At 33.9% G+C, this 25,909-nt stretch overlaps 4 protein-coding genes across 4 annotated transcripts; 3 read left to right on the top strand and 1 right to left on the bottom strand.

Moving 5' to 3' along the window:
• Positions 1–632: 632 nt before the first annotated feature.
• LOC140892080 (uncharacterized) lies at positions 633–5,467 on the top strand. The gene is made up of 12 exons (XM_073300827.1): positions 633–1,057; positions 1,618–1,746; positions 2,256–2,348; positions 2,535–2,614; positions 3,068–3,181; positions 3,468–3,541; positions 3,791–3,867; positions 4,174–4,257; positions 4,330–4,422; positions 4,500–4,607; positions 4,716–4,790; positions 4,871–5,467. Exons 1-12 carry the CDS (start codon positions 764–766, stop codon positions 5,303–5,305), a joined length of 1,656 nt encoding a protein of 551 aa, XP_073156928.1. The 5' UTR covers positions 633–763; the 3' UTR covers positions 5,306–5,467.
• Positions 5,468–7,638: 2,171 nt separating this feature from the next.
• LOC140875760 (uncharacterized) lies at positions 7,639–9,142 on the bottom strand. Its single transcript, XM_073279546.1, has 2 exons — positions 8,277–9,142; positions 7,639–8,030 (listed from the first exon to the last, which is right to left on the bottom strand). Exons 1-2 carry the CDS (start codon positions 9,083–9,085, stop codon positions 7,961–7,963), a joined length of 879 nt encoding a protein of 292 aa, XP_073135647.1. The 5' UTR covers positions 9,086–9,142; the 3' UTR covers positions 7,639–7,960.
• Positions 9,143–11,910: 2,768 nt separating this feature from the next.
• LOC140875141 (putative pentatricopeptide repeat-containing protein At1g77010, mitochondrial) lies at positions 11,911–15,086 on the top strand. Its single transcript, XM_073278700.1, has one exon. The coding sequence runs from the start codon at positions 11,983–11,985 to the stop codon at positions 14,041–14,043; it is 2,061 nt and encodes a 686-aa protein (XP_073134801.1). The 5' UTR covers positions 11,911–11,982; the 3' UTR covers positions 14,044–15,086.
• Positions 15,087–15,374: 288 nt separating this feature from the next.
• On the top strand, positions 15,375–20,193 carry LOC140875352 (proline-rich receptor-like protein kinase PERK12). The gene is made up of 11 exons (XM_073279016.1): positions 15,375–16,058; positions 16,179–16,315; positions 16,593–16,690; positions 16,938–17,245; positions 17,361–17,789; positions 17,871–18,031; positions 18,465–18,538; positions 18,640–18,787; positions 18,998–19,147; positions 19,328–19,450; positions 19,998–20,193. The coding sequence occupies exons 1-10, from the start codon at positions 15,833–15,835 to the stop codon at positions 19,418–19,420; spliced, it is 1,824 nt and encodes a 607-aa protein (XP_073135117.1). The 5' UTR covers positions 15,375–15,832; the 3' UTR covers positions 19,421–19,450; positions 19,998–20,193.
• Positions 20,194–25,909: the final 5,716 nt, after the last annotated feature.

The raw sequence follows: 25,909 nt of genomic DNA, 5'->3' as shown, positions 1-25,909 counted from the left end.
TTACATTCAATCAAGTGAGAACTCATCAGATCTCTTCACAAAGGCACTTCCTACGTCAATATTTAGAAATCATATATATAATATTGGGATGAGCAATCTACGGAATATGTGAAGAATCACTCATGTTAACATGAGGGGGAGTTTATGTGGCTGCACTCTTTTTTCTTTACTATGGTTTTTATCCCACTGGGTTTTTCCTAGTAAGGTTTTTAACGAGGCAGTATAAAACACGTAATGAAGACGGTCATCATATCACGATCATCATCACAAAGGGGAGTGTTGAAAAATATATTATTATTATTATGTTGAATATTGAATATTGAATGTTGAATGTTGAATATTGAGTTGTAAAATATGGAAAATTAGTGTGTGATGATGTAGATGATGATGTATTCATTTTTAGACTAATCTCAAATGTGGATCTATAAATAGGTCTTCATTTGTGATGAAAAACACAAATTGAGTTGAGAGAAAAATATTATAAAGTATAGAGTTTGATATATTTTGAGTTTTAAAGTATTTACTTTTTACGTAAATTTTTACTTTTTCACAACAAAATATATAATAATAGTTATGAACAAAATGATAAATAAAGAGATCAATCCCTAAATAAATCAGAATCCACTCCCTTTTCCCCATTTTTCCTTCATAGCATGGGCCTTCGTCGAAGCCTGGTTTCTGTGCAACCGTGAAACCTCAACTTTGTTCGCGCCCCTAACTTCAAGAAAACTAGTGTTGAACTGTTAATCCTCACGGTGCGAAGATGCCAATCCCATTAGTGCAGAAGGAAGATGAATACGAGCAAGAAGGGAAGGAATACGAGGAAGAAGAGGAGTTTTCGCTTTCATCGGACTCAGAAATTGGGGAGGCATTGGATTACTTGGATTCGATTGGTGATGCGGAAGGTGGGACGCTTGACGGTTCGTTCAGTCTGCTACATACAAGGCGGCCCAATGCTCATGGGGGGCTCCATTCCCGGCCTAATACCTCGTCGCTCCAGCCTGTATCCAATAAATCCCAGAAACTTTCGAGTCATATCAGGGCGTCACCTTTGGAGGTACCAATGATTTGTTTAATGATGTTTGTGAGTTTTGTCGTTTAGGTTAAAAGACTGGATTTTTCCTGAATTTTTTGGTGTTTGCTCCTTGGTTTTTGAATTTCTGGAATGTATTTTGTGGTGTCTTGAATCATGAGCTATTCTCTAGACATCAAGTGATTAGACTATTTGTTTTTAAAAAAATTGTAGTGGTAGTCAGTGGGACTCAACATGGGGCTAAGGGGCAATAGAAATGGATTTGAATTTATTTTCTTAATTTTATATATAAAATATAGTTAGTTTCAGCCCCGAAAGTTTGGTCCCCTACTCCACACAATTCCTAGCTCAGGTCCTTGTAGCAATGAAAAAAGATTTAAGCTTTTTACAAGTAAGGTGGTGTTCAATTACTTTATCAACAGTTTTGAACAGCTTGATCCATTGCGGAGTGTCAAATGTGGTAGCTACCTATGCGATTTTTTGAATTCCTCCTTGCTGAGACATTGATCAGATATGTTGTGATTGACAGTGTTTAACCTGTTATTGTGCCGAATAGCTTCTTACAGGCTATTTAATATATGCAGGAGTGGGAAGGTAGATTTAAAGTTGGCATGTCAAATTCTGTGACAACCGCAATTCGTGAAAGTGTTCGTGATATGGCCATTGGCAAGACTAAGACGACTGAGAAAGCTGACCGTGCCACTGTTGAACAGGTAACTTTTGCATAGTTGAATTTTCATGGAAGCCTTACATCTTTCTTTGTTTCATTTGATATGTGATAAAAAAAACATCCATATTTTTCTCCGCAATTGATTCTTGGCTTGCGATCTCTGTCTCTCGTCCTCTCCTGACATCATGATGTTTCTGCTGCTACATTCGTCCATCAAATTGATGGCGCGGTAATTACGATTTTGCCACAAATAGTTCAAATTTATCATTACATTCTTTGACGCATTTCCTCGATACATGGTATGTGAGTGCATTGGCTTGCAGATGCAGGAGACTTGCCAATCAGATTTCATGCCTTTTCAGTTAATTATATGTCAGGACCAAATTTGGATGTGCTTATGGCAACTAGAGTTCTTATCTCTGTGTTCTTTGTCTGGGTCATAAATATCCTTGTTATTTTGGAAGAAGTTTTTGAGTTGCATGATGCTATGCTTTGAAGTGCTACCAGTCTAGGATCCTTCTATTTTGCTTACCAATCTCTCCTTGCTGTCAGGCTATCGACCCAAGAACACGTATGGTTTTATTCAAAATGCTGAACCGTGGTGTATTTCATGATATCAACGGCTGCATTTCAACTGGAAAAGAAGTATGTTTTGTGGTTTTATTTTTAGAATGTTTACATTCCCCAGTTTGCGTCGTCTCTCCTCCAATTATTTAAGATTTTCTGCCAGTTGCGTGTTACCTGGGAAGTTCATACTTTCTTGAGCTTTTTATTATCTGTTTCAGATACAGCAGTGTTAAATTAGGTCTGCTTTATCTTTCTTTTAAACAGGCAAATGTCTATCATGCCACAAAATCTGATGGTCAAGAACTGGCGATCAAGGTTTACAAAACTTCAGTTCTCGTATTCAAGTATGCTCGATAACCTGTTCTTCGTCTCCACCATTCATATTGTGATGTATTTTACTGAATTGTAGCTGCTGAATCTAGTAAACTTAGACTAGGATGGTTTTGGGAAATTCTTGCATATATTCAAATTAAAATCTGTTTATTTAGTCTTCTTGGCTCAAGGGATATGTTCTTATGCAAATATGTTGAATATTGGCCTAGCCTGATACAACAAAACATAATGGCTTTTTTTTATCCTTTTTATTTGAAAATAAACAAACTTCATACGGTTAATATCCTTCTAGCCTTCCCAATCTGTTGTCTTTCCCTTTTTTTGTTGGAGGATTTAAGTAGTGGCTGTGTTTTATCGCTAATGTTCATTTTTTGAGTTTTGTGGTTCTAGATTTTGTGGCGGTCATTTTTAATTATCACTGCACCTATGCTGAATGATCCATCTTTATCTGCTTTAACAAACAGGGATAGAGATCGATATGTACAAGGTGATTACAGGTTCAGATATGGATACTGCAAGCACAATCCTAGAAAAATGGTTAAAACATGGGCTGAGAAAGAAATGAGAAATCTTATGAGGTAAACCAATTTGTTGTTAAATAAAACTGAGAATTTCACATGGAAGTACTTTGTTCCGTTCAAACAATTATTGAATCCTTTAAAACCTATCAAGGCAAAAGTGTTTCCTTATAACTTTTTTCCAGATACTTGAGTTAGACCGTTACAGAGAGTAAACTGAAATAATTTGTTTAAATGATTTGAATAGGATTTGTTCTCCCATGCATCCTTTAGTATTTGTTTCCTATGTCCACCCTGTGTTTAATGGTTCCTATTTAATTTTCTGTATGGTCATGATAAATTGAAGGCTAAGGGCAGCAGGAATTAGGTGTCCAGCTCCAATTCTTCTGAGGCTGCATGTCCTGGTCATGGAATTCATAGGTAGGTACTATCAATCTATCGTTTTGTTAACACTTATATATATATATATATATATATATATATATTGTAGCTTTGTCAATTTTTTTTCTTCCAATGAAACTCAACTTCGTTGAATTTGGATACCCACAAGCTGCAAATGAGCTGAAAATTTTTTAAGTTGTGATTTGTCACCTGTCTCAAAATATCAGCTAATGATTGAGAAAACCTTTATTTTGATTTAATGGTTTACGTTATCTCTTTGAATGACAGGCACAGCAGGTTGGGCTGCGCCTCGGCTCAAGGATGCTGCTTTATCTCTCGACAGGTTACGTGAAGGCTATATGGAGGTGTGGTTGGATGCCACTTTCAATATTTTTTGGTTTGCGCTTATGGTAGCTGTACCTTCGATTCTGGATTAAAAAAAGAAAAATTCTTTTCTCATTGAAATAGTGTTATTTTCTGTAGTGTATCATGGAACAAAAACTATAACTATATATTTTAAGACAACGTAAATAAGATGATGCTACTTTTGTTGTCCACGTGGTCCTTGAGGGAGGGCATCCAATATTGCAGTATTGAAAACTCTTCTCTTGAAACCATACCAATTGGAATCCCTTTTTTATTATTATTTTCTGTTTTGTGTTGCGTTGCAGCTGATCATGGTGATGCGAACATTGTATCAAAAGTGCAAGCTTGTGCATGGAGATCTTAGCGAGTATAACATACTGTATTTTGAGGTAAGCACTTATTTTCTGTTTTGAAAGAATTACATCACGAACTTTGTGTGATTAACTTCTCGTGTAATGCAGGGCCACTTGTACATAATTGATGTTTCTCAATCAGTTGATCTTGACCATCCCCATGCCCTTGATTTCCTTCGAGAGGACTGTGTTCATGTTTCCGTAAGTATTTCTTCTACTTCTTCCTTTCTTGTATCCTCTTGCAAAAAATTTACATCTGCCTTCTCATTTGGCTGCAGGATTTCTTTAAGAAGAATGGGGTAGCTGTCATGACAATTCGGGAATTGTTTGATTTTATAGTGGATCCTACTATAGCTGATGATTCCGTGGACAGTTATCTTGAAGAGGTACAAATTGTTTTACATGGGGTAATCCCCAGAGTCATCATAAATTCTAATCGCATCTTTTAATGACTTGGGAAATATTCGTTGTTAAGATTTTCAAATCGTTCGCAGGCGCAACAAAAAATTTTGGCTAGAGGTGACAAAATCTCTGCGGAGGAAGAAATTGCTGACTCTGTATTCGTGCAGGTTTGAAAGCTTCGAAATGGATCAATTTCTTCATGACTAATTTTAAACACACTTTCCAAAATCTATCTTTTCCCTTATAGTCATACATTCCAAAGACTTTGGATGATGTGAAGAACGCAGAGGAGGATGTTCAACAAATCATCAGTGGGAAAGACACAAGAAATATGTATTATCAGACGATTACAGGTCTTAATAAAGCTCTTTCCCTCGCCAGTTCTTCCATATCGGAAAACGAGCAGCAAAACTCAAATGTGGAGGTTGTAAAGGAAAATCTTGCATCGACCCCCTGTGCAACTGACTTGTTGGAGGCCGAATCGGAAACTGAATCAAGTGATTCAGAGGAGGGTTCGTCTTCAGGTGGTGATACAGAGGCAACCCCGTTAGACAGGAAAGCAGCTCGGAAAGAGAACAAGAAGAAAGTGAAAGAAGAGAAAAGGGAGGCAAGAAAGAATAAGGTTCCAAAAGCGGTGAAGAAGAAGAAAAAGAAGCTGGCCAAAGCCAAGAAAAACAGGTAATTAATTAGAGCCTTCATTTACGAACAAAGTGGCTAGCTTATAGAAAGTGTTTTGTTACGTAAGCTTGTTTAGCTCTTGAAGAAATTTTGCAGTGTAGTAGGAGTTGGAATGAACATGTTCGATTGTTACATTTATGTTTTTATAAATATAAATGATAAATTATAATTATGCATTTGTTTAATTTATCTGTAATATACACAGCCACACACGTGACATGATTTTGACTCCCTTGAATCTTTGGATCATTGTCTGGGGTCCCTTTGTATAATCCCCAACAACCCCCTTCGGCCCTTCCCCCGGGCCACTGCAGAATGGAAAAATTGTAAACCATGGACTGCATTTGATGTGTGAAATTCGAATGCACTTTACCCTTGCTTCAAGCACACTCAATATATGTTCTGCTACTTCAACAGATAATATCTATGGTTCCGTTTGAAGGCGTACTTTATAAGCGTTTTTAGTGTTTTATAAGTGAAAAAACCTGAAAGTATGTGTTTGGATAAAAGTTGTGTAAAATGTTTTTGAAAACTATTTTTTTAAAAGTGTTCTCAAAGTATAATTTTTAAAGAACACTTGAAAGATGGTTTTATGTGTTTTTAGCATGGAACTATAGAAGATAAAGTTGAACAACATGATTTTTGAAATGTTAAAATGTTTTTATAAAAAAGTTGTCCAAATATATATTTAATCTCAAAACAACTTTAAAAATATTTTATAAAAAGTTTTTAAAAAATACTTTTATAAAAATGTTTTATAAATACATGTTGGACAAAACTTATATCTCTTGCATGAGATATACCGTGTTTCATTAAAATCACACATTTGGAGTACTTTGGTAGCCGCTTTGTTAGGTTTTTTGCCTACCATTTTGGCACGCATATTTAAATTTTCTAACTTGAGTTTGATGGCTCCCCTATGAGAAAAGGTGGCCCAGGATCCATTAAATGTTTCTACTTCATAGCTTATGGTTCATATTAATCAGCCTATAGCGCCACACACTTGTGTGGCTTTATTGATTATTTGACCTCAGGAGTCCCAATTGGAAATAAATGACACCTATGGTTACACGGATGGCGGCTATAATTCCAAACATATCACGCATTGAATATGATATCATGGCATACGTTGACATTGCTGGTGCACAGCACAGACTATGCTGCATCTAACACATTGTTATGTTGAACTACATATATTTAGATAACCGGCATCTTTTGGTGTCGATGATAAATAGTTCGATTTTTCTCGATCAAGGTTTTAGGATTTGAGTCCATGTAATTGTGTTACTGAAGTATAGAACTTCAGATTTCAACATCTCTTGGTCGCGGTGATTATGAGCTAGCTCGTTTCTCTTGTGAAAGCAAATAGAGATTCAGGCTCCAATCTAATCAATGTGACATGGTCTCGTGGATTCAATGTAAAAGTAATAAATTTCATGGTTGGGGTCGAATAATTAACTTACAAAATTGTTCGTGAGACGGTATTGTAAAGTTTTTAATCTTGATGAATCATTATCTTTTTACATGAATATCACGACAAAAGAACTCAATTAAAAAAACTTAGGGGGCATGCTGGGATTCGATTGCATTTTTTAGGTATCAGTCGACATCGAAGTTTTAATTACAGAAATCAATTATTTGAAGACAATTGCATATATATACTTAAAGTTTATTTTAAAAGCCAAAGTTATATTGTGAAAGATATGGTTGGGATGTCAAATTTTTGTTGTGATGTATTTGCGCAAAATATGAAATGTGAATGCACAAGTTATTTTATTATGTTGCATGTGCTGCGTAATTCTGAATGCAGGATGGCTCCAAATCAATGCTCTCTTTAATATAAAGATATGGACGGATATTTGATATCATCGGCTTTTAATAGATGTACGCAAATTGTCGTCATTCACGATTTTGCAATAAATGTCAATAATCGTCTTAGCATTCACATAAGCATAATATCTACATTGGTTTTAGCATAACGTAAAACACAAAAACTACTGTTTTTTGACACCGCTAGGAGAAAGCTGTCAAATTTTGTGAAAAAAACTCTTTACTCGACTCGATTCATGAAAAAATATTAATTTTTTGATTAAAAATATTATATGAATCAAATCAACCTGTCTCGCATATATAATCGATTGAAAATCTTGTATGAAGAAAGGCATTAAAGTCCTTCAGAAGAATTAAAAGTGTAAAATAATATCTTTAAATTAGTAAAATAATCAATGTTTTTAAAAATAAAAAAATTGTTAATTTTTTTCTCGAAACTTCACGCGAAGCAAATAGATAATGCATATTTAAAAGATGTAAATGCCTAAATTATTGCGAATTAAACAAGAAAATTCATAATCCCAAGCAAGGTCGGCTATATTTCTTACATTTGGTCCCGAAACTAAGTTTTATATTAGGAATTTGTAGAACAATATCCAGCAGAATCTGCAGGCTGGTCATATTCGTGCCAAATAAACTATTTTAAACTCATCATCAACAAAATAAAAGAATATACAAATGCTTCACTCCAATCATCCCTTTGAATATTTCTCTATATATTCAAAACCTTTGATTTGATTATTCAAAGCGATTCACTCAAGATTAAACTACTATATATCAATCAATATACGTACCGTTAAAAAAAACACAAAGGGATTATTCCTCCAATCTACAGATTCTTCTCTCTTTTGCCATTGAAGAAACAGGGCCAGCAACCACATAGGAAGCCATTTCTTGTTCTGCATCATAAAACAATAACAACATTCTTCATTATTCTGTACATAATAATTCAGAGGTGAATTTCGGAACTTAGATATCGTCATAAAATCGACGAAAACATATCTGTTTAATAAATATATGGAGGCAGATTTATTGTATTCTCTGTTTTAGGATAACAGAGGCACACTGAAATTCTTCACAGTTTCAGATTCTCGATCAAGTTAAAATTTAAAAAAAACTGTGAAGAACACCAGAATTATACATACCTAGTATTCTTGGACCTCCGGCCACCACTACTGCCGCTGCTTCCGCTTCCGCTGCCGCTGCTGCTGCCGCTATTATTACTAGTTCTGCTACTATCACTATCGCTCGAGCCCGTAAATCTCTTCTTCCACCAATCTTTTTCAGCGACACCCTTTACTGTCTCGGGCTTGGGAGAAACTTTTCCGCTGTTATTACTCGCAAAGCCCTTCTTTTTCTTGGACTTGAAAGAAAAAGGAAACACCATGTTCAGAAACAGCCCCTTGTTGTTGTCAAAACTCCCGCTTCTCATCACATGCTGCTTCTCCGGTTTCTTGTAACTCCCCTGTTTCTTCACCTTCATCATCGTCATATCTCCCCTTTGCTGCGAAGCTACCGACGATTTTTCGAGCTTCGGAGACGTTGTTTCGGTCTGATCCGTGGAGGGATTCTCGACGAGGTCTCTCAAGGTGAGTTCGTAGGATGATTCGGGCATGTTCTTCACCATTTCCATGAGCTCCCACTGCCCCCTCACGATGGCTTGTGTTCTTGAATTCGGAGACAGAGACCTGTAATAATTGTCTCCTAAAAGGGGTTCCGAGGGACTTTTCGGTGGACTTGGATTGTTCTTCCACAAGGGTGGGGAGCAAACACCTGAATCATCGGCTTCCATGGATTCTTGATGATTTTGGGGTCGGAACATGGCTGTTTTTTCGCGGCACGTGTTGATTTGATTGCCGTGATCATCTGGAGATGATTTTCTGACATCTTCTGTGAATTTCTCTGAGACTAGATCGCTGTGGCTTTGGGGATCGTGTGTTCTTGGATGGAACATGAGTAGTTTGTTGGAGTGAAAATGAGGCAAAAGTTGGAAGAAAATGGACGAGTTGGGGTTGTGGTTGGATTGTTATCAATGAGTTTAGGTACGTTGTAATTAACCTTTTGATTTAATGGAAAAAAACAAATTATTATTATTAATTATAAAGTGTTTTATTGGTTGCTTTCTTTCTTTCTTTTGTTTGTTTATTTATTTAATATTTATTATTAGTTATTGTTGCTGTTGTTATTTATATTTATGTTTTTGTGTTAATTACGTAGGGCTAAAAAGTCAAGAATTTCTAGACGTGGGGGCGTAGGGCCTATCTTTTCTCCCCAAATTTCCTCGGTTTTGTCTCTCTCTCTCTCCCTCTCGAGAATTTTATGTTTTCTTTTAATTTGCAATTTTATGGAAAAATGCTTTTTTTTTGTCAAATTATATATATATATATATATATATATATTTTCTCGTTTTCCATATGCGATTCTATTCTATATCTACACATTGCAACACACAATTTTTATTTTTATTTTTTAAAAAACATGTACATTCATAATGATACGCATTACCGATTTTAAATTCGGACTTGAAAAAAGGTGTGTCCTTGGCAGGGGTGCAAACGAACTGAATTGAGCCGAAAATTTTAAGGCTCGAATTCGGCTCGATAAGAGTATATTCGAGTTCGAGCTCGATTCGAAGTTCGATAATTTCAAATATTTTGGCTCGAGCTCGGCTCGAAATGAAGTTCGAGTTCGAGTTCGGCTCGAAATATTCGAACCTATTCGTGAACTATTCGGATATTATGGTTCGAAAAGCTCGAAATGTTCAAAAAAGTTCGAAATATATATATATTTATTATATAATTATATTATATTAATTAAATATTAAGGCTCGCGAACTATTCACGAACTATCGAACAGAATAATTTCGACTCGAGCTCGGCTCGAAAAAAAAGTTCGAACATGTTCGAATTCGGCTCGAGTTCGATAAACTCAAATACGAATTAAATATTTATCGAATGGGCTCGTAAAGCTCACAAACAGGTTCAGTTCATTTGCACTCCTTGAGTCCTTGCCCAATTTTATTAATAATAATTATAACAATGACATCCTTATTTTAAGGGAAATCTTTATGCCCATAATATAATAATGACTTTGTATTAATGATAAATAATTTGTTTTTTTATATATAGTGAATCACACACAGGCCGGTTATTAATTAATGTAATTATGAAGATCGGCTCGGATTAGTATTATAATCAACCAATAAAAAATTATAATAATAAACAGTTCAAAGGCAAAATTAATTAATGTTTCAAATAATATTATACAATATCGATCACATTTTAATTATACCTTATGACTAGCTTCATAAAAAAAAATTAATACCTTATGACTATAAATAATTAAATAAAAAATATATATATTGAACTCAATTTCTCACTAACTTAGGTAGTGTTTGAGAGAGTTTTTGGGAAGCACTTCTCAGCTTTTCATTAACAAAATTTCACAAAATTTCAAAATTTTGTTAAGAAAAGGCTGAGAAGTATTTTTAAAAAGCTCTCCTATTAATCTATCTATATAGTGATATAAAATTATACATATCTAAATATATATCAGGTCAGTTTCTAGCCATATAAATAAAATGTTCGATAAAGGAGTAAAAGGCAAGTGCCATCAGCATTCAGCCATGTTAGGGAAGATACGAACTTCAGGATTTGGGCATTAATTAAAAGGTTAGAAGGACAAATATTTAGTCTTTAAATAATAATAATAATAATTTAAATATTGGGCAAAAATTAAAAGGAGTTAAGTGGACGTTCCACATTACGATTTATATCTATTTTTTTAAAGCGAAGATATATATAGAATACTGTTTAGGTACGAAAGCTTTGTATGCTCAAATCATAAATAACAAAATGAATCTATAAAAAAAAACTATCAAATTGTTAAAAAAATTCATATCAAAATCAAATACTTTTAAAGTTAAATATTATATACACAAGCAAAATATTTACATATTACGTTATCCATACTAAGTATCGATGTTAGTATAAAAAAATATTTTGATTTCACTCTGACCTAAGAATAGTTGAGTTGGTTGAATACATGAAATTCAAGTTCAAATTCGAATCCGAGATAAAGCCTATATATAATTTTCTACAAATTGATATGATATATATGATTTGTAAACTATTACATATATTCGAGATGAGATTTACCATATAATAATGACCACGTATTAGTCGTGAGAAGAAAAAATTAAAATGCTTCCGTTGTAGTCCATATATGGGGATATAGATATTGGTGGGATTAAAATGGGGCTCTAAAATATTTTAGAAACTCCCAGGTTTGAACGGCGTTGTAATCTGTATTGGTCAACGTAAAACATAGTTTAAAAATTTGTTGTATTTTTTTTATTATTTGTGTCATGAAAACGAATTTATATTCCCCTATTTTATATAACAAGATGAAATTGGAACTACAAAAATCTTAATTCAAAGATTCTTTGATTAAAAATTCTTTTTTTAAAATATTTTATATGAAAGTTATATGTGTGATTAAACAAATTGAAGTGATAGTTTATTCTTTTGTTTTTAGGTATATTTATAGTTTAAGAATTGAATAATGACAATTAAAATTGATAAACTAGGGGTAAGAAAGATTTTATAAGAATCCAAGTTCCAAGTTCCACATCATTCTCGAATTTCTTTATTTTTTTATTTTTGCAAAAAATGAAATAATCCTGAATAATGAAAATGACGTCACTGATTATGGCAGCTGCATTTTTACCCACACGTGTGCTCCATCCACTTCGATATGTTCTTGATTTTGGTGGTGTTCTAGAAGATCGGTAGTAGCATTTGCCAGTGTAATTGTGCATCATTTGTGTAAAAAAATTTGTTTACTTGAACCATGAGCGTTCAAGATTTGCATTCGTATGCCCGTTTGCTCAATTCCTTCAACACCCACGATTCCATTACGCGTGGGCAGCAGCTTCACCTTCTTTTCCTCAAAAAGGGTGTTCTGTCTTCCACTCTGTCCATTGCCAATCGCCTCCTGCAGATGTACGCCAGGTGTGGAGGAATTGATTATGCTCGACGGTTGTTCGATGAAATGACTCATAGGAATGTGTTCTCTTGGAATACCCTGCTCGAAGGTTATGCGAAGGACGGGCATAAAACCGGGATGCTGGACGTTTTTTCCTCAATGCCTGAGAAAAACGAATTCTCTTGGAACGTAGTCATTTCGGGTTTGGCAAAAGTCGGTGAGTTGGATGTTGTGCGGCAGTTGTTTCATGTAATGCCGTGGAAGAATGGCATTGCGTGGAATACGATGATTCATGGGTATGCGAAGAATGGACGACCAAACATGGCTTTGGGGTTTTTTAAAGAATTTTTGAAGTGGGAAGCACTCAAAACGGGGGGCGTTTCGAGCTTAGATCCATTTGTCTTGGCAACTGTAGTAGGAGCCTGTACAGAGTTGGGAGGCCTTGATTGGGGGAAGCAGATCCATGCTAGAATGATAGTCGATTATATTGAATTTGATTCGGTTATGGAGAGTTCGCTAGTAAACATGTATTCAAAATGTGGTGACTTAGATAGCGCGAGTCATCTTTTGGATGCCATGGAGTATCCAGATGATTATTCCATGTCATCTTTAATGGCAGGATATGCAAATTGTGGTAGGATGAATGATGCAAGAAGGATATTTGAACTTAAGTTTAGTCCTTGTGCTGTGTTATGGAATTCTTTGATTTCAGGATATATTGCTAACGACGATTCCATGGAGGCTTTGTTATTATTCAACACTATGCACAAAAAGGGTATTTTGGGAGACTTGTCTACTATGTCTTGTGTTCTAAGTGCCTGTGGTAGCGTAGGTGTTCTTGAATATGGAATGCAACTACATGCTCATGCTCACAAGTTAGGAACTTTATATGACCTTGTTGTTGCGAGTTCTCTCGTTGATGCGTATTCGAAGTGTGGGAGTCACAGCGATTCTTGCAAGCTATTTGGTGAACTTGAAACTCATGATACTGTTTTGCTGAATTCTATGATCACTATATACTGTTATTGCGATAGAATCGAGGAAGCAAAGTGCATTTTCATGGACATTAAATCGAAAAGCTTGATCTCATGGAATTCCATGATCATTGGTTTGAGTCAAAACGGCCGTCCAATTGAAGCATTAGATCTTTTTTGCAATATGAATGAGACCAACTTGAGAATGGATAGTTTCACCCTCTCTAGTGTCATTAGTGCATGTGCCAGTATTCCATCTCTTGAACTTGGTGAACAGGTTTTTGCTAGAGCTACCATCATTGGTGTCAATCTTGATCAGGTCATAGCTACCTCCCTCATTGACTTCTATTGCAAGTGCGGTCTTGTTGACTTTGGTCGAAAATTTTTTAATGGAATAAAGAAATTTGATTCAGTTTTATGGAATTCTTTGTTGATGGGTTATGCTACAAACGGTCATGGAGTTGAAGCACTAAATCTATTTCATGAAATGAGACGTGAAGGTGTTCCCCCCACCGAAGTCACATTTACTGCAGTTTTATCTGCTTGTGATCATTGTGGACTTGTGGAAGAAGGAAAAAACTGGTTCCACAGAATGAAATACGAGTATCATATTGATCCTGGGATCGAACATTACTCCTGCATCGTTGATCTTCTTGCAAGGGCAGGTTGTCTTCAAGAAGCTATTAATCTTATTAATGAGATGCCGTTTCATTCTGACTCAGACATGTGGTCAGCGATTTTAAGAGGGTGCATAACAAGTGGAGATAAGTCTCTTTCCAACAAAGTAGCCGAGAGAATTATTGAACTAGATCCTCAGAATTCAGGTGCTCTTGTACAGTTATCAGGCCTATTGGCTTCAGGAGGAGACTGGGAAAAATCAGCACTAGTGAGACAGTTGATGAAAGACATTAACATTAAAAAAAATCCGGGCAGAAGCTGGTGTAATGTCTAAGAGCGAAATTCAGAAATGTCATGGACAAGAGACTTGGCTGGTGGACATGGAATGGCCGTGCTATCTTCTAGTGAGTAATGTTACACGCTTGACGCTATTCGTGCGTAATATAATATAATCTGGTGCCTTGAAAGGAAAATAATATATGGGAGGAGCCATTGATACCGAGTGCTTATACGGCCCATCACGTTGGAAGAAACCACTTAGTTTGCCCAAATCAAATTAAACGCTTAGATGGATCAGAGCGATGAAGACGTTATTGCTCGTTTCCATTTGGTTCAATTTGTGACTGGATGTTCCCAAAATCAATGAAGACAAGGGAGATGTGGAAATCAACATTGTGGTAGAGGCATGGAATTGCCATGGTCTGCTTCAATTTGCCTAAACTATCTGGTCTGTTTTAGATCCATAAGAAAATGGCAAAGAAGCTCAGAGAGACTGGAAATATAGAGTTGAGAACGATGGTGCCAAATTTTTTCGGGTTGGCAAATTCTTGGATTTCAAAATAGTGCATTCTAAACCAATTATTAGCCTAGTGCAAGGACTCTAGGTGATTGATTCTACGTGAGATTCTCGGTAAGATTATGATTTCGAGTGAATTCCAAAAACTGAAACCGCCTTTGTTTGGAAAGATTTTATGAATTATCTGAAACAAGAACAATTGGAGATAGATTGTCGGAATTGGGAAGTACTGAGAGTTAGTCAGATTTAGTATGGAGGATTTATCAAAGGTTCTTGAGAGGAGTTTGTTCTCTTCAGCAGCGGCAAAGACCGATTTAAGAAATAGAAAATATATGAAACAATTGATACAAGATTAGTCATATCTTTTAGTTGTAACTAGGTGCATGATGCAAAATTTAAGGTTTGAATTCAGCTCAAAAAGATATATATATTTGATTTCGAGATCGGTTTGAAGCTCGGAAAATTTAATATTTTTTGTTCGAGTTTGGCTCGAGAAATTCCAACATGTTCGCTAGTTATTTGAACTATTTCTTGAAAATAATATTTTGTGAGATTTACATGAATTCTTGGATTGCATAAAATTCTTGTTTATAATATGTCGTTGAAATTGTTGCAAGACTCATTTTGAATGTTTGTTTTATATAATTTATGTTATAAATATACAAATTCAAAATAAAAAAAGAAAAATGCCAAAAATTATTATAAATACATAATAATATAATTACCTGACAGTAGAACCCTTTAACTCTGCATAAAGGGTTATTATTATTATTATTACTATTATAACTTAGGGGGCAAATAACGATTCATCTTCCTTTACTGCAAATTTGTGAATTACAAACGAGTACAGACTCCATAACCGAAAATTGTATAAAGTACCAGCAGCTAAAAGACTACTGACTTTTCTTGTTTTCTTCAGCTGCCTATGGATTATCTATGTCGTCGTGTAAAATAGGTGGTTTCTCTGATTCTCCGCGCAAACAATTTCGAATATCCACATTATGTAACAATCAATCACACACCTCACATGTCACAACAAATACTATGTTTTCAAAACACATGGAGCCAACAAGATCCAGACATGAAGAATGGCAGGCCAAGAAGTTTTCACTTGAAATGGGAACTGCCCATTTGTTGATCTCTCCTGCATGTGATGCAGAAATTTGAATCGAGGCAGGACACACAACTTTTCACCTCCAAGATTCTCGAAACACAAAGAAAGTGCCATTTCTTGATATCCCTTGAATGTGATGCATCTTTTTTAACAGGGATAGTTCTTACATTCAAGTAATTTTCTGGGATTTGAATTTAAGATATAATTGTTTGTATGGCATCATACACGGAGAGAAGTAGCAGTGGGAGTGGGAGTGGTAGTATTATTAGTACTACCACTTTCATGCCAGGGCGGATAGTTATTGCCTTCGACGCCACGAAAAATCGCAACTTTCAGGAGTTGAAAGATATTATTGCTCATATTCGTATGCGGGGTGACATGATTCAAGAAGCTGATAGGATTACTGTGTTTGGAGTGTTGCATAAAGTTCTGCACCCCAGTAAGTTTGTGTATCAATCTGATCAGTGGCCAGGGAGGGAGAGTGAACGAGGAATTAAGCATAGATTTTAATGTTTTTTTACAAAGTTTGTTTAGGATTTTGAAACGAATGTTTGTGCAGTGGGTTTTCAAATTCAAATTGGCTCCAATTCTTTTGTCGGAACTCATGCTCGTGCAATCAAAGAAGATGCATCAAGAAAGGTTGATGCATATGTCGGCATGCTCCAGCGCAGTGTTGTAGAATTTGAAAGTGAAGGGGTAATACGTCTCACTTTCAGTTTTTTATTCAATCTACCCAAGTTTTGGTACTTTCTTTATTTATTTTTTGTCATTTTTGTATTTCATCTTGTGCATAAGTAATCATCAAGCACCAGCTTATCTTTATAAAATAATTCTGCACTATACTTGATCCAAGAAACTAAGTATCCAAATCTGTAGCATGCCCTCTAGAATACTGGTATATATATTGTGATCGCTTTGATATTTCCCAGTGAAGTGTATCTTTCATTCGTTATTACTGCTGTGTTCCTCGCAGGTTGAAATGGAAGTCAAAATTGCTGTTGGAGCTCCCATTGAAAAGATCGTCGTGCAAGAAATTGTATCTTCAAATGCAACATGGGCTATACTTGACAGGTATCATTCAGTGTCGTTCTCTCTGATAACATATTTATCCTCAGTGATCTGAATTACAATTCTTTCTCCTTTTACTATATATATACATTTGTCTCAATTTTTTATATTGCTTGGCTGATCTGTGTACTAGATTTCCTATAATAACCACAAATTATCATTGATCAGTAATATGTATGCTCGAGTTTCCCCTTAAAAAACATACCCAAAACTTAGTGTAACAAGGATAATTGATAGTTTAATGTGCCAGGCAGCTAAGAACGGAATTGAGGTTTTATCTTAAGCACATACCTTGCAAGGTTGCTTTGGTCCTTGACAACATGTCACTGCAAGTTGTTAGACCATATGAATCAGACAATTATAAGGAAATTATCGAGCAGAAGCTGCTTTACTCGCTGTCAAAGGCCGTTCTACTTCAACCTGCTCAAGCCTACGACAGTGACAAGTACTCCGTTATTTCTCTATCCATGGATTCCCCCGGGAGCTCCAATGCTCCCGAGAATGGTTCAGAATCGTCATCCATGTTGCACTTCAAGGATAAAAAGTCTTTATTGCAAGGTGAATTTTTGGCTCAAATTCTCAGCAAGAAGTATCATTATGAAATGCTTGCCATGCAGAAACTTATGATCTCGGCCTCTTTCTTGTTCTTGCAAGTAACGCGTACTTTTAACAGGCAGCTCCTATGAACATCAAATTGGATTTGACTCTCCACAAGTGATAGTAGAGCAAAGAAGTCCCGAGAATCATTCTGAAGCCCCTGTTTTTGGCACTGCTAGCAAGTCAAAAATGAGGCAGAATTCCATGGGATGTAATTATTCTGAAATACAGGAGGCGACAGATTATTTTTCCAAAGAGAATTTACTTGGAGAAGGTGGATATGGAGTGGTGTATAAAGGGCAGCTTCAAAATGGGCAGCTCATAGTTGCAAAGGTGAAAACTGAAGCAAATACAGAAAGTTTTGCAGAATTTCAGTCTGAAATAGATGTCCTCGTCTCTGCACGTCACAAGAACATTGTGATGCTTCTCGGTCATTGTTACGAGGAAAATAGCATATTGGTTTATGAATATGTCAGCAATAAATCGCTGCACTGGCATTTATTTGGTAAGCAAAATTTTCCATCTTTAAAATAGACTTCCTTGCAACCTCACCTTCAGGTTTAATGGTTTTGTTTTCATGTGATAGATAATACAGAGCATGTTCTTGAATGGAAACAAAGACAATCTATTGCCATTGGAACTGCAAAAGGGCTGCGTTTTCTGCATGAAGAGTGTCGAGGTTGTCCTATCGTTCATCGGGATGTGAGGCCAAGTAACATATTACTTACACAGGAGTTTGTTCCCTTGGTAAATCTTTTCTAGCTGTTGCCTTCATTTATAAGTTTCATGCCTGAACTTTGAAGAATAATGCCATCCTGTTGCTCAAGTCGATACTCCCTATTCGAAGAAGTCTCTAGTGAAAAGATAAATACCAGTTAACGATCTTTTAGTATCTTCTTAAGATAATCTCTTAAGGCACCGCTTGGTTCGTGGAATGGGATGATGAATATATATGACATGGGGATAATAAATTGATAGATCATAGATCTGAATAACATAACTATCTTTTAACTCCGATTATTTTTTACTCGAGCCAAGCGATGATACATGGACGTGGAGTCCTATCCTTTCACACCAAATGGTGCAATGGCAGAAACTTAACCATGCTTTTTACTTTGAGTTGTCTAGCGGTCAAGTTATGCTTTACATCTTAAAACATATTCAATTTATTCACGCACAGCTGGGAGACTGCATCATAGCGAAGTGGAAAACGAAAATATATGACAAAAGGACTAGACATTTTCACGGTCTTATGTAAGCATTGATTTTATACTTTGTAATGAAAAAGGTTCCTTTTTTGGGACAAGTGTGCCTTTTGCCAACTCGAGATGAAGGTTTCTTCTCACCCAATGCAGATATCTTGCGCCAGAGTATAGGGAAAACGGGATTTGTTCTATAAGCACAGATGTCTATGCTTTCGGAATGGTTCTGATACAAATGATATCGGGACGTAGAGATGTGTTTCCGACGAGAGACAACCAACAAAAGTCTCTTAGACAGTGGGTATGCTATTCCTTTCACCTCTTAATTGCTAAAGCTAATGTGTTCGATGCAAGCATTAAATTTTTTTTCTACATTCGACCAGCTTAGTGTGTTCCAAGATTGATATGCAAGCTATCAGATGAAATAATTTTGACTTGATCTTATTCAAAATAAGCGGAACTTGATTATATATTGAGATACCAATGGATTTCTGCTATGGTGGTGTTCCAGGCTTTGCCATTAATTCAGAAACTCGCATTAGCAGAGCTTGTTGATCCTCGGCTTGGGAGCTCGTATAGCACACACGAACTCTGCCAAATGGCTGCTGTGGCATACTTATGTGTTCAAACCAAACCTGCAATGCGGCCAACAATGGGAGAGGTGAATGAAATCTGATAAATCTGAGGGTTAACATAATACTTTTGTGAAAAACTCTGTGCACAAAAGATTCTTCATATTCTTATACAATTGTGTTTATATGTAAACATAATGTTTTATGTTGTAGTGTGATAAAATGTGTGGCTGGTTGGGGGTCGCTAATGTACACTTCACTTGCTCCAGGTGTTGCACCTTCTTGAAGGAGAAAGAGACCGTCTACGCCACTTTACCGAGCAGATGACGCCCCATCTTGATAACACACAAAGACCAACTTAGCTGAGGTGATATTACCATATACTTCAAGTGGTAATATATTCAACCTCTCTTTTGAGCTTCCATTTTCGACTTCTTCGTTGCTTGGGCGTTCATGTTTTAAATATGACTCGATGTCGCGTTATAAAGAATAGCTGGAGACCCCTTTAACTAGATCTTGCTTGACATGATCAAGTTCTACCCAGATTCAAGGTTTAGAAGCAAATTTTATTTCCTCCTTTTTTGTATCTTTATCTTAATTAATTTAACAATAATGGTTGAATGACGTCAATAGATAACACAAAAAAGGGTAATAAATATGATTCCAATTCTTTTGAAAAAAAAAAAAATGATTCCAATTCCCAACATGCAACGCTTTGGCACTTTATTTAATTTTTTTGGGAAACTTGAGAATGGATTTTCAAATATATATATATTATATATATATGACAATGGGAGACAAGAAATTGAGGGGTGCATGTGGAGGTGCATAGAATTTTTTAGCAGAGCACTACAGCACTGAGGATAAATGTGGTCAACTTCAGGAGCCAATCGTGATCAACTGAATGTGATGCGTAAAATAATTATTTTTTTTGTGCAGATTCTTGGTAAAAATGAACTCTGTTTCGAGGGATCTTCAAGGAATTGCATGTTCTAAAATGGAGTAATGTATGATTTTTCAAGTGATTCTAGGCATATGAGATCAGATAATTGTATATTAAAGTTATCTTGACTTTTATTATTTTAGAATAATATTAGCATATTTCTTGCTAGTACATTATACATTGAATATTGGATTGATTGGGTACATTAAGTTTTATGTCTAGTAACTTGCATGTTTTAAATTTTTTGTCATTATGTTGTCAAACAATCAAATTACAGTTGTATTACATCAATTTGCACTTTTTCGATTTTAATCATTTTTCATCGAAATATTAACAAGACGTCGATAGATGATGGCATGATACCGAGAACTAGTGATCACGGCTTACCGAAATGGTTGACTTTGACAAATAATGGAAGTAATAACATGATTGAAGGTATGCACGAATGGGATTCCAAGTAAATTCCATGCATTTTTGTGAGCCCCATTGGCTACATAGTGGTGTTTCAGTTTGTGGTTGAGGTGCACTCTCACAAATGGTACAATACTGGATAATGTGGAATCAGTGCGTAATAAAGATGTGACACGACGTGGATACGATAATTTTAACAACTGAGATTGCATTTCAAAAAACACTTATCTTGTGAACATGTTCAAAATGTTCAAGCTAAGCTCGAATTCGATTGAAAATTTTAGAATTTTCTAAAATCGAATCAAACTGAAGCTCGAATACACTTCTTAGAAAAGAGTATAAAAAGAGGTTAAAGAGGAAAAGGTAAAAAAAACTGATTCAATATTCTGGTACCTTCAAGCATGCATATCCAATTGGTCACAATTAATTTTGTTTAAAATGGAACAAGATTCTATTTCTATTGGTTTAAAAAAAATATGCCAAGTTTGAAAGGATAGCAATTATCCCGTGGTGGATCTGTATATATCATTTACTATTTATTAAGTTTAAGCACTACATAAAAATAGAATGGTGTTTTGGCCAGGATTTCCTACCCCAAAATGCCCCTCTACTCACCCACTTTTTTCTGTCATTTTCAAATTACATTTTTTTCCTTTTTTCAATTAACTTTTTTTCATTCCGAATTATGTGAATAGGGCTGCTCTCATGCATATACATAAATATTCATGTACTACGTCGCACACGCATCGGGTGTGCCTAAATTGCTAGTTATTATTATTTTTTGATCGAAAGGTTTATATATATTATTGATGAAAAAATTAATTTGATACATAAACTATTTGTTAAATGTTGAATTGATACATGGAATTTTATTAATGGTCTAATATATTGGTACCTGTAAGTCGGATTTTGACCAAAATTTGATGAATAAAAGAGTATAATATTTTTTGATAAATAACAAATAATGTAATAATATTATATTTATTTCAAAATCTTATTTGACAGAGGATGGACATAAATGATCTCATCAAAATTGAGCATGATGTTAGAGTTTCAAGTTTTTGGAAATGTTTTGATACCTTTATATTAAACGTGAAATTTTGATTCATGTCGTTCAAAGTTTCAATTATATGTAAAGTGATTAATTTTCAAATCTTATTATTACTCATGTTCTCCTTTAAAATTATTGTTTTTGAATAAACATCATATGTATGATGTGATAAATCTATTTAAATTTATTTTTAGCATAACTTAATATTTTATTGAATAATATATTCAATTAATTTATACCAACTAAAATATATATATATTTTAAATCACAATCACTATTTACTTAATATTTTTTCCAAACAATTAATTAGAAAATGCGTATTCATAAATAAAAATTTAGCTATATAATATATATCTATATATATATATAATTATATATTCTATATTGTCAATTTATTTACTTACGATTATTTCGATACAATATGTGTTAATACTTAATTTAATCTATCTAATAAAAGGTATAATTTATTTAATCTATCTAATATAATAAATATTATATACAAATAAAAATTTTAACCAAATCATCTTTTACTTTTAATATAAAAACATATCTAATTAAAAAATAAATAATAAATTTGTATTTTTTTTTATAAAGGATAACTTAGATGTTTTATTTAAATTTCACCAGAAATTGATCGAAATCCGATGGATATATATCAATTAGACCATTAATAAAAATTTGTGTATCAATTTTCTATTTAACTAATACTTCACGTACCAAATTAATTTTAACTCTATTATTAATTATTCAAATATGTGCCAAACTAGTAATTATTTAAATAGCGAATATAGTTCGCTTGATTTTCTTAGTCAGCTATCAAGAATAAATGATTGAAGCCTCCAATATATATGTTTTCGAGTGGTCGGAAGTAAATATTTACTAATTATCAGGAGTTCGAAATTCCCCTTATCAAGCTTGAACTTGTTATTACTTGCCTAGTTAATGTAGTTTCAGCCTACTATATTAACATGAGTTTTTTTATATATAAATCTTTTATCAAACCTCATTCAACTTTTTTTTTTTTAAAAAAACCTACTCAGATGTATTTCAATACACTTGGGAGAGGTCATTAAAAAAACAAATGTTTGATTAGATCTATTTCGGGCTATTTTTTTTATTTAATTAACATCGGTCAACCATTTTTTTTAAATGACATCATCCAATGTATCTCAAAAACACATCGGGATGTCATTTAAAAAAAAATTGTTTGATAAGGTTTATTTTCCTAATTTTCCCATATATTACCCCTCAAGATTTACTTAATGCACATCAAATTATGGCGGTTAAAAATTCACAAGTCATTAATGAAAATGATTGAATCCCTTTATCATTTTGTTAGATTAATATTAATTTCTATTCGCATCATTCTTATTTATTAATTAAAATATCATCTTTCATTATTATTGGATCCATTTGATCTATTTTTATAATATATACTTGAATAATTGAGTTATATGTTTATACTAATACTAGAAAAGTGCACAGCGTTGCACGTGGGTAAACAAACATAAAAATATGAGTAAGAAATTTAGATAATATTATTTATTTAAATTAATGCATGGTGGATTAACAAAGAAGATGATGAAACTGTTTCATTAACACAATATGAAGAAAATAAGAGGTACAAGAGGAAATTCACAATTGAAAGTGGTCTATTTATATGTAAATAATATATATATATATACACACACACACACATATATATATATATATATATATATATATATATTAGATTAGATTGAGTATATGTTTATTGTAATACAAAGAAAGTGCACATGTGTTGTACGTGGTAATCAACAATCGAAAATATGAGTACGTAAGAAATTTAGATAATATTATTTATTTAAAATAATGCATGGTGAATTAACAAAGAAGACGATGAAACTGTTATAAATAATGTTATATTAGATTATAGACTCATATGATTAAAAATATACAATATTATAAAAACAAATAAACTATTAAATAGATATTCATAGGTAAGATTTAAGAGGTAATTACTAATTAACAGTCATAATCATTGTAAAGTGTGGACCAGACACACAAAGGAACTATTATTTGATCGCCACACCATTCATTATGGTATAGTTTGTGTCCGAAACATAAATCTCTGCTAAATATTTATCATTAATTTTAATTACATTTTTTTTAATTTCTCCTACTATGGTGATTATGAGTTGCTTCGTTGTCATCCATCCACACATTATTCTCATGCCCATTTTCTTTGTATAAACGATATCATCTTTCTTGAATATTAGGTCAATCTGATCTATTTTTATAATATATACTTGAATAATTGAGTTAATTTTTTTAAAAAAAAATATTATTGATTCCACGTGATTACAACTATATATTATTTGAAAAATAAATTAATTTAATAAATATTCAAAGATAAGTGTAGCAATCACACTAATTGTAGAGTGTGGATCGAACACACAAAGAAATGATTATTTCGTCTTTGTATCATTCATTATCCTAGTACGATTACGGTACACTTTGTATCCGAAACATAAATGACTGCTGAAGATTTATCGATCATTAATTTTAATTATAAGTATATGTTTTCTTTAAATTCCCATTCCATGGTAACCATCAGTTACTGTCATTCCATCCACACACTATTTTCACCTCCATTTTCTTTATATTATCATTGGATCTGTTTGATCTATTTTTTTAATACATACTTGAATAAAATTGAGTTCATATTTTTTTGTGGTGGAGGATTATATATATTATTATTACTTATTCTAAACTGTGCTAAACTAGCAATAATTATGTAATCAATTATGACAAACTAGTCCTATATAATATTTAATATCAAGAATAAATGTTGAAGCCCAACTTGTGTTGAAGTTGGCGGAACTATCGATCATTTGAAAAATAGTCGGGAGTTCGATAGTTATCTTATCAAGTTATCTTTGAGCGAGTCTACCACATACGATTTGTCCAATATGATTTATCTAATTAATGTGATTTATTAGCTATTATATTCGTTCGAATGTTTACCCAGATAGCTATTTTGGTTTCTCACGTAATGAAAAACTAATGAATGATTGAATCCCAAATCAGATTGATATTTTCAAATGGCATCATTCTTAATTAAAATATCACGTTTTATGACTATTGGATCCAATTGATCTATTTTTATAATATATAATTCAGAATAATAGAGTTAAATTTTTTAATAACATTACATTATTTGATAATATTAGAAATTTTCAAAAAAAAATATTTGACCCATAAAAATACAAAAATATTAATATTGAAAAAAACATGTAGAAAATATGCTTACACCATACACGAAATTTGATCGTAGCTCACGCTCTACAAATCGCGTGGATCGGACACGTTAATGACATGGTTTAGTTGCCGAATCATTCTGTCACGCCCCGAGACCTAGACGTGTCACCGGCATTGTTTCAAATTCACACAAATTATAAAACAACCAGCCTCGTAATATAGTATAAACCAAACCAGTCTATTATCATAAATAAATTCCAAAACATCGTCTTTATAACTCGATAAATCCAAAATAACAAAACAACTGCGGAAGCGTCTAAAAACTTAATAACAAAATATTAATGCGAAAATCCCAATAATAAAAATAACGAAATTTAGTCTTATTGATCATCTATCACCATCCCCAAAACATATCTTGTTCACGAACTTCTACATCATCATCTTCATCATCTGGGAGGGAAAAGTAAGAGGTGGGTGTTTTGAAAAACACTCAGCAAGTGGGGGCCGTTCGAGACATGTAACAAATATATGCATAATCATAGGAACGCAACACATCGTGAACATAAACATAAATATAACTCAATACTTGGGCCATCGGCCATAACATCATCATGATACATAAGCTTTCAACGCATGAACATAAGCACTGAAATTCATCTTCTTTCCATGATTTACTGTCTCCTATATGTTAATCCTCTAAGGAGCGAGGCCACGTCCAATATGTTAATTCTCTATGGAGTGAGGTCATACAACGGTTACAATCCCACCGTATAGGGTCATATCATTACCATATCCATTCGAATCATAACAGTGCTTGACAACATGCATGACACAACATGAACCAACATGACACGAATAAAAGACACATGCTCGAACGAATTTCAAAAACCAAAATACCATGACTCATTAATAAATATTTTTAAAATCACAACAAGAAATATACATATAAAAGTCCACTTACAGTATATCTTCGTGTGAGAATTAAATAGTTGAATTGGTGAAGCTTTGGATCGAGAATTCAAAATAAATACTCGAAAATTCAGACTTGAGTTCCTTGAGCACTATTCTTCCAATTGCCTAGGCTACTTCCACGTGCATATGGAGAAAAATTGACCAATTCCCTTTGACCCAAATTTTTTAATTGATTTCAGAAACTCTCTGACACAACTTGTGCACCTTTCTTTTCTAATTCTACTTACGATTTCC

Source organism: Henckelia pumila, chromosome 1 (assembly GCF_033568475.1).
Source record: "Henckelia pumila isolate YLH828 chromosome 1, ASM3356847v2, whole genome shotgun sequence".
Lineage (NCBI taxonomy): Eukaryota > Viridiplantae > Streptophyta > Magnoliopsida > Lamiales > Gesneriaceae > Henckelia > Henckelia pumila.
The sequence above is the reverse complement of the archived record's forward strand: the minus strand, read 5'-3'. Positions and strand labels throughout refer to the sequence as shown.

What these genes read in the sequence shown, in the direction of transcription:
- LOC140875141 (XM_073278700.1), top strand. Translation starts at nt 11,983, where the DNA reads ATGAGCGTTCAAGATTTGCATTCGTATGCCCGTTTGCTCAATTCCTTC.
- LOC140875760 (XM_073279546.1), bottom strand. Translation starts at nt 9,085, where the DNA reads ATGTTCCATCCAAGAACACACGATCCCCAAAGCCACAGCGATCTAGTC. An exon ending in CGGAGGTCCAAGAATACTAG is followed by an intron (nt 8,031 to 8,276) that starts GTATGTATAATT and finishes TTTATGATGCAG; the next exon opens with AACAAGAAATGGCTTCCTAT.
- LOC140892080 (XM_073300827.1), top strand. Translation starts at nt 764, where the DNA reads ATGCCAATCCCATTAGTGCAGAAGGAAGATGAATACGAGCAAGAAGGG. An exon ending in TCAGGGCGTCACCTTTGGAG is followed by an intron (nt 1,058 to 1,617) that starts GTACCAATGATT and finishes TAATATATGCAG; the next exon opens with GAGTGGGAAGGTAGATTTAA. An exon ending in GAAATGAGAAATCTTATGAG is followed by an intron (nt 3,182 to 3,467) that starts GTAAACCAATTT and finishes GATAAATTGAAG; the next exon opens with GCTAAGGGCAGCAGGAATTA.
- LOC140875352 (XM_073279016.1), top strand. Translation starts at nt 15,833, where the DNA reads ATGGCATCATACACGGAGAGAAGTAGCAGTGGGAGTGGGAGTGGTAGT. An exon ending in ACATGGGCTATACTTGACAG is followed by an intron (nt 16,691 to 16,937) that starts GTATCATTCAGT and finishes TTAATGTGCCAG; the next exon opens with GCAGCTAAGAACGGAATTGA. An exon ending in TAAAAAGTCTTTATTGCAAG is followed by an intron (nt 17,246 to 17,360) that starts GTGAATTTTTGG and finishes TACTTTTAACAG; the next exon opens with GCAGCTCCTATGAACATCAA.